Source organism: Quercus robur, chromosome 4 (genome assembly GCF_932294415.1).
Source record: "Quercus robur chromosome 4, dhQueRobu3.1, whole genome shotgun sequence".
Taxonomy (NCBI): Eukaryota; Viridiplantae; Streptophyta; class Magnoliopsida; order Fagales; family Fagaceae; genus Quercus; species Quercus robur.
In genome coordinates, this window is record NC_065537.1 from 44,649,964 (window position 1) to 44,662,898 (window position 12,935).

Consider the following 12,935-nt stretch of genomic DNA (forward strand, 5'->3'; position numbering starts at 1 on the left):
TACCAAAATATAAAACTATTATATTAATTTTATTTCATTAAAATACACGTTATTTACAAAACTTTATTTAATTAGGCCTAGGTTAACGAATTCTGTCCCTGCAGGAAAAGAATAGAGAACCACAAGCTGATGATTAACGGGCTCGGCCCAACGTTAGCTCACTAGAGCCCAGTGTCACTCTGGGACAGTCCACTCTCCTCAGCAGCCCCACACCGTCCCAAACCAACACAGTTTTTTTTTTTTTTTTTTACTTAAATAGTACAGCATGACGACTCTCAACTCAAGACCCCACTTTCTTAAAATTAAGCTCAGAGTTAAGAAAATAATAATTTAAATCATAAAACTCATGCAGTGAGACATCTGATACTATATATATCCAACATTTGTCCCCAAAATCAATAAATATCAAGCAAAAACAATAGCGTGTAAGATTGCAAAAGTACACACCATCACCAGTCAATGTGAGATTCCACCACATTCCAACCCAGATTGCACCCCTCTCCAGCATGGCTCATGACACGTGTGGCCCCACCAATGAGTAGGACACTGCTGCTTTGATACCATTTGCAATCCTTCAAGCCTAAAACGCTAGCCCAATGAGGAACGAGTGCTCAAGAGTCATAAACTTCTCAACCTCGACTAGTGAAAAACTCTTACACTCCTGCATTGGGCTACCCTTTCGGCCTTGAAGGACCCTGTTACAATAATTCATATATGCGTGTGTGTGTTTTTGCTTCATTCCCATCAAATATAAGATGCTAGACAAACAACTTCATCTCTAAATTCTTTAAAATTTTACTTTGAAATGTTTTAAAAATAAAGTAATCCATGAATATATTAAATCTTTTTTTTTTTTTTTTTTTTTAAGTGTTGGGAAAAATAGCTTAGAGTGAATAAGAAATTGATATTTTCTATGTTCATTTGAAAATGTTATTATAAGTGATGAAAATCCTTGATTCCCACATTGGAATTGATAAAGAATATAAGTTTGGGTTGGATATTGGGTTGGACTTTAGGCATATGTGGACTAGACTCACTTATCTAATTAATAATAATATTTTATTATTTTAATTATTGAGTCAGTTAGTCTGTACACAGCAGTTATCACTGAAACAGAATGCCTGTTCAGTAATATATAAGTTTTATAGTCCCTCATTCATGAAAATGACTTTTTAGAAAAAACTCTCAGAGTGAGAATATTTTTGTTCATTCATTTTGTGTCAAAGAGAGACAAAGAGACATTGAGTAGTTCGCAGAGCACGACCTTGTATGCTTCGTTTTCGTGTTGTAGATTATTTTATCCTGGGAGGCAGACATCCACGAGTCTCAAAGCACCACAGGAATTGTGTGAGGGGTGAAATCTGCTTTAAGGAGATTGTGTAAAACACAAGACTTGATCTCAATTGTTCATCCTTTCACGTATCTGGTCTGTGAGTCTTTAATTATTTACAGATTTCTTATTATATATATATTCAGTATTTATCTATTACTTTTGCCTATCATATCTATTTGTGTTATTGTTTAATTTTAGATCTGTGTATTATTCCTTTTGCTTTATCATAAAAGTAAATTGTTGAAATATATCCAACAGGAATAATATAAAAACTCATTTATGGATTGGATAGTAAATGGCATTCAATTAACATGAAATTTGCGTGCATGATAAACATTATTGGTAGGATTGAAAAAAAAAACATTAAGGCTAAATTACAAATTAAAACCTAACTTTGACATGTTTTCCATTCAGCGCTTTCCCTCCATCTCAGTTCTTTAAACTTATATTCATTTCCAATATAGTCCTTCCATCCATCTCCGTCCAATCCACACCGTTAGGTCCACCAAAACATCATTTGGAAAGTGAAAATACCTAAACAATCAACATGATTGGACAAAGCTAGAGGAAGAACTAAACTGAAAATAGAATAAAATTGAGGGACGGAGATGAGGATAAACGATACCTGAAAGATTGAATTGAAAACAGGTCAAACACTACAAAACGCGGGGGTCTTAGGCCGCGTTTTTTAAGTTGTGGCTATAAAAAACGCGGCCTAAGATGGACTGAAGCCGCGTTTCATAAAAACGGGCCCATAGACGGGCTTTTAGGCCGCGTTTTTTAAACGTGGCCATAGACGGGACCTTAGGCCGCGTTTTCTTGAGCTAAAAACGCGGCCTAAGGACCTCCATGTTTTTTTTTTCGGCAAATTTTTTTTTCCTTTTCCTTAACTGTGGCCGCATTTTAAAAATGAGGCCATAGACAGGTTTTTAGGCCGCGTTTTTTAAGCGTGGCCATAGACGGGCTCTTAGGCCGCGTTTATTTGAGCTAAAAACGCGGCCTAAGGACCTCCGTGTTTTTTTTTTGGCAAATTTTTTTTTTCTTTTCCTTAACTGTGGCCGCATTTTAAAAATGAGGCCATAGACAGGTTTTTAGGCCGCGTTTTTTAAGCGTGGCCATAGACGGGCTCTTAGGCCGCGTTTATTTGAGCTAAAAACGCGGCCTAAGGACCTCCGTGTTTTTTTTTTCGGCAAATTTTTTTTTTCTTTTCCTTAACTGTGGCCGCGTTTTAAAAATGAGGCCATAGACTGTTCTTAGGCTGCGTTTTTTAAGCGTGGCCATAGACGGGCTCTTAGGCCGCGTTTATTTAAGCTAAAAACGCGGCCTAAGGACCTCCGTGTTTTATTTTTGGCAAATTTTTTTTTCTTTTCCTTAACTGTGGCCGCGTTTTAGAAGCGTGGCCATAGACGGGTTCTTAGGCCACGTTTTTTTGAGATAAAAACGCGGCCTAAGGACCTCCGTACTTTATTTTTTGACAAACTTTTTTTTTTTTCTTTTCCTTAACTGGAGCCATTCAATACTAATAGCACACCAACAAACACAAACAAACACAAACCACAACCCAGAGCCATTCAACCCAGAGCCATTTCGGTCAAAAAAAAAAAAAAAAAAACACAAACCAAAAACACAAACCCAGAGCCAACCTTCGTGCTGAAGCGTCGCGATCGCGACTCTCAAGCGTCGATCGCGACGCTTGAGCGCCGCCGTTGGCCTACTGAGCGCCGCCGATAGACAAGTTTTTTTTTTTGGGTCAGGAATTCTTATTTTCTTTTGTTTGATTCTTTTGTTTGATTGTGTTTTGATTAATTTTTTGTTTGAGCATATGGACTCTTTTTGGTTGTGTTTTTGTTATGGGGATTTTTGTATTTTTGAGCTTGTGCTTTTGTTTTCCTTGAATAGTTTGTGTTCAGTTTGGGTTGATTTCGTTGAAGGAGATGTTTTGTTTGTGTTCTTGTACTGTTTTCTTGTATTTTAGAACATGTTGTGGTTGATTAATTTTGAAATTTTCTGGGTTTTTGTTTGAATTTGAATTTGCTGGGTTTGTATTTTTGTTTTGAATTTCTTTATTTATTTAAAATTGAAATTTTAAAGTTTGAAAGTATTAATTTTAAAAATTTTAATTTTAATTTAAAAAAAAAAACTTTTGATTACCGAAAATTAATTTTTGGTAATCAAAGGTTTTTTTTTTAAAAAAAAATTTAAGGGTATATAGTCGCGTTTTAAACGTGGCCTAAGGTTAAACCTTGGGCCGCGTTTAAAACGCAGCCCAAGATCACAACCTTAGGCCGCGTTTAAAATGCGGCCCAAGACCACAACCTTAGGCCGCGTTTTAAACGCGGCTATAGGACCTGGTCTTGGGCCGCGGTTAAAAAGTGTGGCCATAGGACCGTGAGTCCTATAGTCACAGGTTTTAGGCCACACTAGAAAGCGTGGCCTAAAAAAACGCGACTATAGGCTATAGCCACGTTTTTTTGACATATAGCCACGTTTTAAAAGCGCGGCCATAGAACCTTTTTTTTGTAGTGAAAGTTATGCATGTAATTTGTAATTTAACAAAATATTAATCTATCTAAAATAAAATTAGACAGCAGCGTATAAAAATGAAATAAAGATAGTACAAGTAACATGCATAAAGTGTAAGCCAGTTTGAAATTTGAATTCTCTCCAAACTAAAAAGGAACTTGCCTGCTTAAGATGTTCTTAGCCAGAGATTAATATGGAAGAACTGGCAGAAATGCAGACACTGCACCCTCCCTATCAAAAAGATTTGCTCTTAACCGTGTAACTACTTGTATAAGAGCATCCTTGGCAACATCAAGGTCTCCGGAAATCTGCACCATCTCATCATCATCGGATGCAACTTTGGGAAGGTTTTCCTTTGAGAGTATTCGAATATTAGCTTTGGTGAGTCTCCTCATTTCAGTTACAATAGCTACTCCCTTACCAATAAGACAGCCAATTCGTGAAGTCGGCACAAGCAGACGGGTTGTAAATGAGATAATTCCTGAATCTCTTTCAACTTTCTCACTACACCTGGTTGGCAAACGCACAGCTGCTTCTATAGTTGGAGAAAATGTGTCTTCAAAAAACTCCTTTGCTGAAATAGTTATTAAGCAATCATCTCCTTCAGAAGTTGAACTGTCAACTTTAATGACAGCCCCAGATTCCTGTCTAATCTGATTGATTATGGCACCACCCTTGCCAATCACGCCTCCAATATTGGCAGTAGGACCAACACAGTTATATAGTCAGAAAATTATCGGATAAACAAATCAAAAAAGGAATGAATCTTAAGAAAATTTTGCCAATTTCAAAAATCGTCAACTCTAATTATGATAATTGTTTATCTTCGCGCGAAAGAATAAAACATATCTAGAAAATCAAGGATTGTCTACAACCAAAATTATAGGTACTAATTTGATCCTTAAACAAAGGAATATCCCATTATAAAAAAATAATCCCTCATTCATATTTGTTTTATACCATATTCCCTTTTGTGTGTGTGTGTGTGTGAGAGAATCTCTTACTTATTCTCGGTATTTTTGTTTTACTATATTTTTCAGTCTCTTAGTATCTTAGTTAGAAAGAAGAAAATATGTCTAGAAAGTCAAGGATCCTCTATTACTATAAGCAAAATTATAGGTACTTGGTCCTTAAACAAAGGAGTATCCGATTATAAATATAATCCCACTTTCATATTTGTTATATACCATATCCTCCTTCTTCTTGGTATTTTTGTTTGACTATATTTGTTCAGTTATAGTACTAGCAGCCATGGTTCTAGAGAAAAAGGTCATGACTAAAGGCAAGAAAACCATAGGGCGACAAAGGATAGAAATCAAGGAATTAGACGACCGAAGCAAGCAACAAGTAACCTTCTCAAAACGCCGTACTGGGCTGTTCAAGAAAGCGAGCGAGCTTTGTGTTTTGTGTGGTGCTGAAGTTGCTGTATTTGTGGTCTCTCAGAAGAAGAACATGTACAGCTTTGGCCACCCTAATGTTGAAACCATCCTCGAACGCTACCTCGATGGGAAGACCATGTCAGACTCATCATCCTCGTCCCAAGAACTTGTGCCTGTGGATGAGTTCAACAGGCAATATTATCAGCTTCAGAAGGAGTTGGAAAAGGAAAAGATGCATTTAGGGGAAATCGAGGAGATGAATAAGAAGATGAAGAACACTAATGTTGGGTTCTGGTGGGATGAGCCATTTGATGAGAATATGGGGTTGGAGGAGATGGAGCAATATATGAAGGCTTTGCAAGAGGTGCGAAGGAAAGTGGGGGCCAGAATTGAAGAGTTTAGAATGCCAAGAACATCTCTGATGCAGCCAATGAATATGCCTATGGGTTTGGGGAACGATTTTGTTAATGTTAATAGTTGGGAAAGCAATGCTTGTGGAGGTTTTGTGTGTTGGAATAATATGTAATTAAATTTGTTATTTTTTATCATCTTGAATAAGTACTGGTTTATTATGACTTTTTTATTAATTTAAGTTTTTGGGCAAATTATCATTATGGGTGATCATAATTTTGGCTCTGGGTTTAGACATGGGTTGTTCTAATCTGAAACTTTCTCTAACCTCTCCTCTTTTTAGGGTTGTGGTTAGAGATGTTGATGATTTCTAGGTTTCCTACATAAATTATGTTTGAATGAAGACTAATAATGATCTTGTTTCTTTTTGGTATCAAGCAAAACCATATGGCAAGCGATCATTAATGCAATTTTATTTTATCTTGAGCTTGATAAAATTTAAATCTTTAACCCCTTTATAATGTTGGAAATTAAGCCACCAACTTCCTTTGATAAATAGCGATATGATTGTATTGCTTTAATTCCCACGCTAACCATTGTGCTAATTATACTCTCATGTGTACTTAGCACCTTTCTTCCAGATCTCAAATTGCACATTTCTTCTTGAATAGCAAATTCATGATTATGTATATCATTTAAAAGAGCAACACTGAAAACATCATCCTTCATATCAAATCGGATTCTAGCACAACAACCCATTCTTGTCTCCAAATGATTAAACTTTTTTTATTTTATTTTTTATTTTTCTATAAAAGGATCTTCAAACAGTTTTTATTCTTGTTTAGAACACACATATTCTTGTTGCTTAAGAATGCCATCAACCTCTCATTTATTCCATTTTTGAATACTATATCCTTTCTTTAAAGCATATTCATTGTATAGGTTGTATGCTTCCTCTTCAGAGCCCACTTGCATTCCAAGTTTGATTTCATTACATTTAACCAAAATTACATTCTCATAATCTTCTCTTTTATCATTATCCACAAACACATTGGGTACATTATTTGAAACATCCATCAAATTAACATAACCTGATCAAAGAAAAAAGTATATTGCATAAACAAATAGTTTTGTTCACAACCAAACTAGATAAATGGAAGTTACAGAAAAAATAATGAATTATAATTTAAACTCAAATATGAAAAAGGTGGGAAAAGTTTTACCCTCTCAACTTTATTTGTGCATTTACTGGTGCATGCAACAATTTCTAAATTGAAGAGAAGAAACTAGTACAAAATTTTCATTATACTATACCAAAAGTTTCCTTTGTCCATGCTTATTACATTGGAAAAAAAAAAAATTTTTAGAATACCTCTCTCTATATCACAACACATCTGCGACAAGTTGAAAAAAAAATACCAAGTATTTAACTTGTCAATCATTTTATCAACATTCAGACAAAAGAAATAAAGAAAATACCATTTTTCCTTAGCAAACTACAAGTGAATCTCAACACAACTACAGCAAGTTACAAAAAGAAAAAAAATTATTTACTTTATTCGTTGTTTACTCAACTCCCAAACAAAAGATATAAAAAATATATATATATATATATATATATATATATAAAACCACTTACATTAAACAAATAATTTGGTGTAGATAACAGCAAACTAGGTGAGAAAATCTGAGCAAATCGCTACAAACCCAGGTAAACAGAAAAGTAAAACTCAATAAATTGGTTTAAATTTTTGGCCAAATAATCATTATGGATAGTCACAATTTTGGCTTTGGGTTTAGACATGGGTTGTTCTGATCTAAAACTCTCTCTAACCTCTCCTCTTTTTAGAGTTGGGATTAGAGATGTTGATGATTTCTAGGTTTCTTGCATAAATTATGTGCATATGAAGATTACTAATGTTCTTGTTTCTTTTTGGTATCAAGCAAAAACTTATAGCAAACGATCATTAATGCACTTTTATTTTATTATGAGTTTGATAAAATTTAAATCTTTACTAGGTGTGGGAGGTAAGAGCCGGCGTTCAAGTTTTTAGGAGGGAGTTTTACACACATATACACTTAGATTAGGATAGAGTAAAATTTCTATCTTGTATTAAAAAAAAAAAAAATTAAACCTTTAACCACTTTATGATGTTAGAAATTAAGCCAATAGCCTTGTTTATTATGGTTAAAGTGTATAATTTAACAACACCATGTATAAGACAATGAATGATGAAGGAAAACTGAAATAGAATCTTTAATTTTGATTATGGTATTGAGAGAGAGAGAGAGGGGGAAGGAGAGAGAGGGAAAGTTGAAATAGAATTTCTAATTTTGATTTTGAGAGAGAGAGAGAGAGAGAGAGAGAGAGAGAGAGAGGAAAGCTGAAATAGAATTTCTAATTTTGATTTTGGTAAATATATATATATATATATATATATGGATTAAATTTTATAAAAATGTGGTGTAAAACCTAAATTTTACCCCTCCAATCTTAACATGCCATATCATTATATTACATATTAAAGAATAGACACTACTAAACTTAATCAATTCTAATATATATGTATGTATGTATATATCATGAACTAACTTAGAGTTTTAATTTGGATAGATTTCTAAGGATTTGGATTTTGGATTCAAAATCACTACAAATCTGTAGTAAAATTACTATGTACTACTATAACACATACCACGAATCACACATTCTCTTACTCCTTTTTACTTTATTTTTCAAGTCATTTTTTTTGCCTTTTAAAATCAAACTATAAGACATGATAGAATAATATGGTAAAGTTCTTTCCACATTGAAAGTTTACCAGTTTAGACCACAAATTACAGCTTATATCAATTTTAAGCTAACTACTAACTTTAACCCAATTGTTAATTTGGTTAGACAATTGATATATGCATGGAGACGCAAACACATTAGCAAATCCCAAAACACCCAAACATTGCAAAGTGTTTATGAAGAGAAAAACCCAAAATCGAGCAAAAACAATTCTCCAAGACCTATAGCACAAAATCAATATCACTAGTAAGAATAATTGCAATACATCATACTTAAAAACCCTTTAAGCTATGTATATAAAAATGTATTTGAGCTTCTCACTCCTACTTGCAACCAATTGCACCAATTTTTTTCTCCTTATTAGCTATTGGTTTTGCAAGTTAAGCCATTAAATGCTAGACCAAATCTCCTTAGCCAATCCAAGGCCTCTTAAAGATTTAGGGATTGTTCCAATGATTCCCAGTACCAAGCCTCAACCAAGATTGCTCAAGTATCAAGTGTGTAAGGTTGCCCTGTTTAAGGATTTCACAATTTGAGAGGATGAAGGAAGAGACTACAATGAGTTTTTCTGCTAAGTAAAATGGGTAGCTCTCTCACTCTTCAATATGAGAATTAGGTTTTGTATCTCGTAGTTTTTAAGAATGCTATATGAGAGGATTATTTGGATGGGTACTGCAGAGGAGTGTAATTGAATAACAAAAAATGAGAAGAACAATACTTGGGTAGGATTAATAAATAAAGTTGGTTTGAAATTATCATTCACACTTTTCTTTGTTACCTTGCAAATGACGGAAGAACTAGAGGAAAGAAAAACAGAAAAGAAAGAAAAAGAAGGCAGACATAGCAGAAAAGAAGTTAGTTCGACACTTCAGTGCTTAGTTGAGACGCCAAAGAGAGAGACAGAGAGAGAGAGAGAGAGTCAGTATAGGAGGAATATTAGAAAAATTTTCCCCTTTTATTTGTTCAGATAATTGTCTCTAATTATTGTAATTTTTTGACATATATATTTATCATTAATTGTATTGTGTATATATATTAACTGGGTATGGGGATTTTTTTTTGGGTGGGGTGGGGGGTAAAAGAATAAATGTTCCCTAGAAATTTTCAAATTAGTTAGGATAACTCCAAAATCTATATATCTGCTAATTTTTCCCCAAAAATTTTGGGGGCTCATGACCCCCTTGGGTCCCAACATGGCTCTGCCATAGCTTAATTGGTTGGTATCTTCTAGTATTTTCATGTCATCCAATATTCAAATTCTCTTTCCCTCATTATAACTATAGAATTAATTATAATAAAAAAAATTATCCTTCCCATGAGTTGAATCCAAGACCTCTTCAAATAATAAGTTTATGGACACACTTTGCTACACAAATTACCACAACTTGTGCATGTGTTAAATGATGATTGAATTATTTTTTTTTTATTTTTTTTATACCAATTATTAGCATTGGTTCCATATATAAGTGATGTAATCTAATCACAAGTTGACAAATATGTAAAGTATGCACAATGTAAATGTTCCCTGACAAAGTACTAGGTTATTATTAGTTTTTTTTTCTCGGCTTCATTTTCTCTCTGAGAAACTAGGCTAGTAGAATCTCAATTATCTTCTCCGGAGTGATATCTTTCTCCCTCTGTTAACACAGTTAGCAGTAGGGCTCGTTGGTTTTATTTTCGTGGGTTTAGGGAAACACTCTCCACTTTTTCTTTCTTCCTTTCTCCATTCATTCTACACAAGCCTTTGTACTCAAACCATGGATGAAGTACTTAGTGCATGGAAAAAATTGTCCCTTACTGCCGAGGAAAGTACAAAACTTAGCCTTACAAAATCAAAAAATCTGAGAAGAAAAGAATATGTCCTTGCAGCGAAGTTTCTAACAAAACGCGCCCTAAATGTGGATGCTATAGGGAGAACTTTCAAACCCTTATGGCGGGCCAGGAACGAGTTCAAGATTAGAGAAGTAGGAGACCACATTTTACTATTTGTTTTCGAACTTGAGACAGATGCGGAGCGAGTTTTAGCCCATGAACCATGGTCGTTTGATAAGCACCTTGTTCTGTTCCAGCGATACGATTATTCGATCCCGGCCAAACATCTACGCTTTACTAAGATCATGTTCTGGGTGCAAATACATGGCCTGCCTATGAGAATGCTAGACCCCGAGACTGCCATTGAATTAGGAGAAACCCTTGGGGAGGTGTCAACCAAGGAAGCCGAGAAGGAGATGGTAGGGGGTGATTTTGTCAGGGTAAGGGTGAAAATAGATGTCTCAAAACCACTAAGCCGAGGTCGAAGAATCGTTCTGGATGAAGACACTGAGGCCTGGGTATCCTTCAAATACGAGAAGCTCACCAACTTCTGTTACTGGTGTGGCATGGTGTCCCACGATGAGAAAGAGTGCGAGAAGTGGCTTGCTGGGAAAGGTTCAAACTCTCATGAAAAGCAAGAATATGGAGCATGGCTGCGGGCTACCCCTTACAATCCGGGGAAATCTCCATACACGACTGTACCAGGTCTGGGCGATGGGCTTGAAGGCTCTACATCGCAGTTGTTTGCAAACAGGGCTAGTGAGACAGAGGAGCCATTACCGGCGACAGAACAGAGCGGACATGCACCGATGCAACCTAGTAACGGCCATGTTAACGTTGACCTCCATCAAGTCTTCCATATGGATATCGCGGATTTCACGGAGGATCTGGCGCAGATTTCACGTTCGAAATTACCTCCAATTACTCCGGTAATAAATTCCATTCAAGACTCCACTCCCTCCCATATCCGTTCACAAGATCTTGAAAACCAAATAAAAGATATTGATTTGGCTTTAAAGAAATTTGACTCCCACACACCTCCTATAATTATTAAGCCAACTGTCACACTCTCACATGATGATCATGTTGGAGACAAAACAGGGGATATTATAGAGATTCAAGGAGAAGCAGAAAAAGGTAACTCCCCTCACTTGCTCACCCATAATGCCTCACATGATACCCATGCACTTCGCATGTGGAAGAGAATAGCAAGAAATAACATGCAACCAGAGACGTCAATTAACTACTCTGTTTCACACAAACGAAACAGAGAGTCTAATGAGTGTGCCCATCCTGAGTTACCTACAAAAAAATTCTTGGTTTCGAAGGATGATTCGGAAAATTTATTGGTGGAGGCTGCTGTGCAGCCCCGCCAAGAGCCATGAGCATCATTGTTTGGAACTGCCATGGACTTGGGAACCCACGGACAGGTAAAGAGCTTGAAGTAGTGATTCGAGCAAAAGATCTCTCCGTTGTGTTTATAGCCGAAACGTGGGCGGATGAAGCAAGGCTACAAGAGATCAAACGTAATATTGATTTTGATAACTTATTTTTTGTTGAGAGAAATAACAGGGGTGGAGGTCTAGCACTATTTTGGCGAAACTCTGTTGACCTGAGCGTTGATTCCTCTTCACCAAACCATATAGACTCTATTATAAATAAGGGGAAGGAAGAAGTATGGAGGTTCATAGGATTTTACGGTGAGCCAGTGACGCATAAAAGAATGGATTCATGGGAGAAGCTTCGACACTTACATAACAAATTTAATCTCCCTTGGCTGTGCGCCAGGGATTTTAATGAGATCATTCAAAGCTCTGAAAAATTGGGAGGAAGTAGCAGAGGCCAAACACAGATGCAATTATTTCGGGACGTAGTGGATGAGTGCGAATTTATCGACCTTGGTTTCTCAGGTCCCTGGTACACTTGGCAGAAACACTTCTCTGCAGGCCACTCGATCTGGGAGAGACTTGACCGTGCTTTAGCTACTAATGATTGGTTGCTGAAATTTGCAGGTACAAAAGTCCACCATCTCAAGGCAGACACTTCAGATCACAGCCCACTATGGATTGATATGGAGGGCCTTAATTTCCAGTCTACATCCAAACCTTTCCGTTTCGAGGAGGCATGGCTTTCTGACCACACATGCTCGGAGATTGTGGAAGCAGTCTGGGAATCAAGGGAAGTGGACGATCCTGCAGCTAGAGTCCCTCGAAAAATTGACAAGTGTGGCCGAGAATTAAAGAGATGGGAAAGAGACCATTTTGGCAATATCAGGAAAACATTGAAGGAGAAAAGGAAGGAGTTGGCTGAAGCAGAAGAAGAGGCTTTACGCACTGGACAGAATTTTCGAATTCAGGAACTAAGAAAGGAGATTACAGTCTTGGTGGACAAAGAGAATAGGCTTTGGTTTCAAAGGTCCAAGGTACTTTGGGCAAAACAGGGAGACCGAAACTCAAAATATTTTCACAGCCGGGCCACTCAACGACGGCGTAAAAATACCATCCAAAAGCTTCGATCATCAAATGGACAGTGGCAGTCTAGAAATGCGAAGGTAGCAGAGATTCTCATAAGCTATTTCCAGGAGCTGTACACTTCGGCCAACCAGACCCTGAGTGATGCAGCCACCGTGTCCATTGAAAAGGTTATCAGCTCAGATATGAATAATCAGCTGGAACAGGAATTTACTGCGTGGGAGGTTCAGAAAGCAATAAAAGAAATGGGCCCGCTCAAAGCCCTTGGTCCAGAC

The 12,935-nt window shown here is 36.4% G+C and overlaps 2 protein-coding genes across 2 annotated transcripts; one reads left to right on the forward strand and one right to left on the reverse strand.

Annotated features, from left to right (window-relative positions):
• Window positions 1-4,037: 4,037 nt before the first annotated feature.
• Window positions 4,038-4,572, reverse strand: LOC126721948 (KH domain-containing protein HEN4-like; the record flags this gene model as incomplete). Its single annotated transcript, XM_050425093.1, has 1 exon — window positions 4,038-4,572. A coding segment is annotated over one exon (528 nt), but the record flags the coding sequence as incomplete, so codon positions are not given.
• A 556-nt stretch (window positions 4,573-5,128) lies between these two features.
• LOC126721949 (agamous-like MADS-box protein AGL61) lies at window positions 5,129-5,761 on the forward strand. Its single transcript, XM_050425094.1, has one exon. It carries the CDS (start codon window positions 5,129-5,131, stop codon window positions 5,759-5,761), a length of 633 nt encoding a protein of 210 aa, XP_050281051.1.
• The last annotated feature ends 7,174 nt before the right edge of the window (window positions 5,762-12,935 follow it).

What these genes read in the sequence shown, in the direction of transcription:
- LOC126721949 (XM_050425094.1), top strand. Translation starts at nt 5,129, where the DNA reads ATGACTAAAGGCAAGAAAACCATAGGGCGACAAAGGATAGAAATCAAG.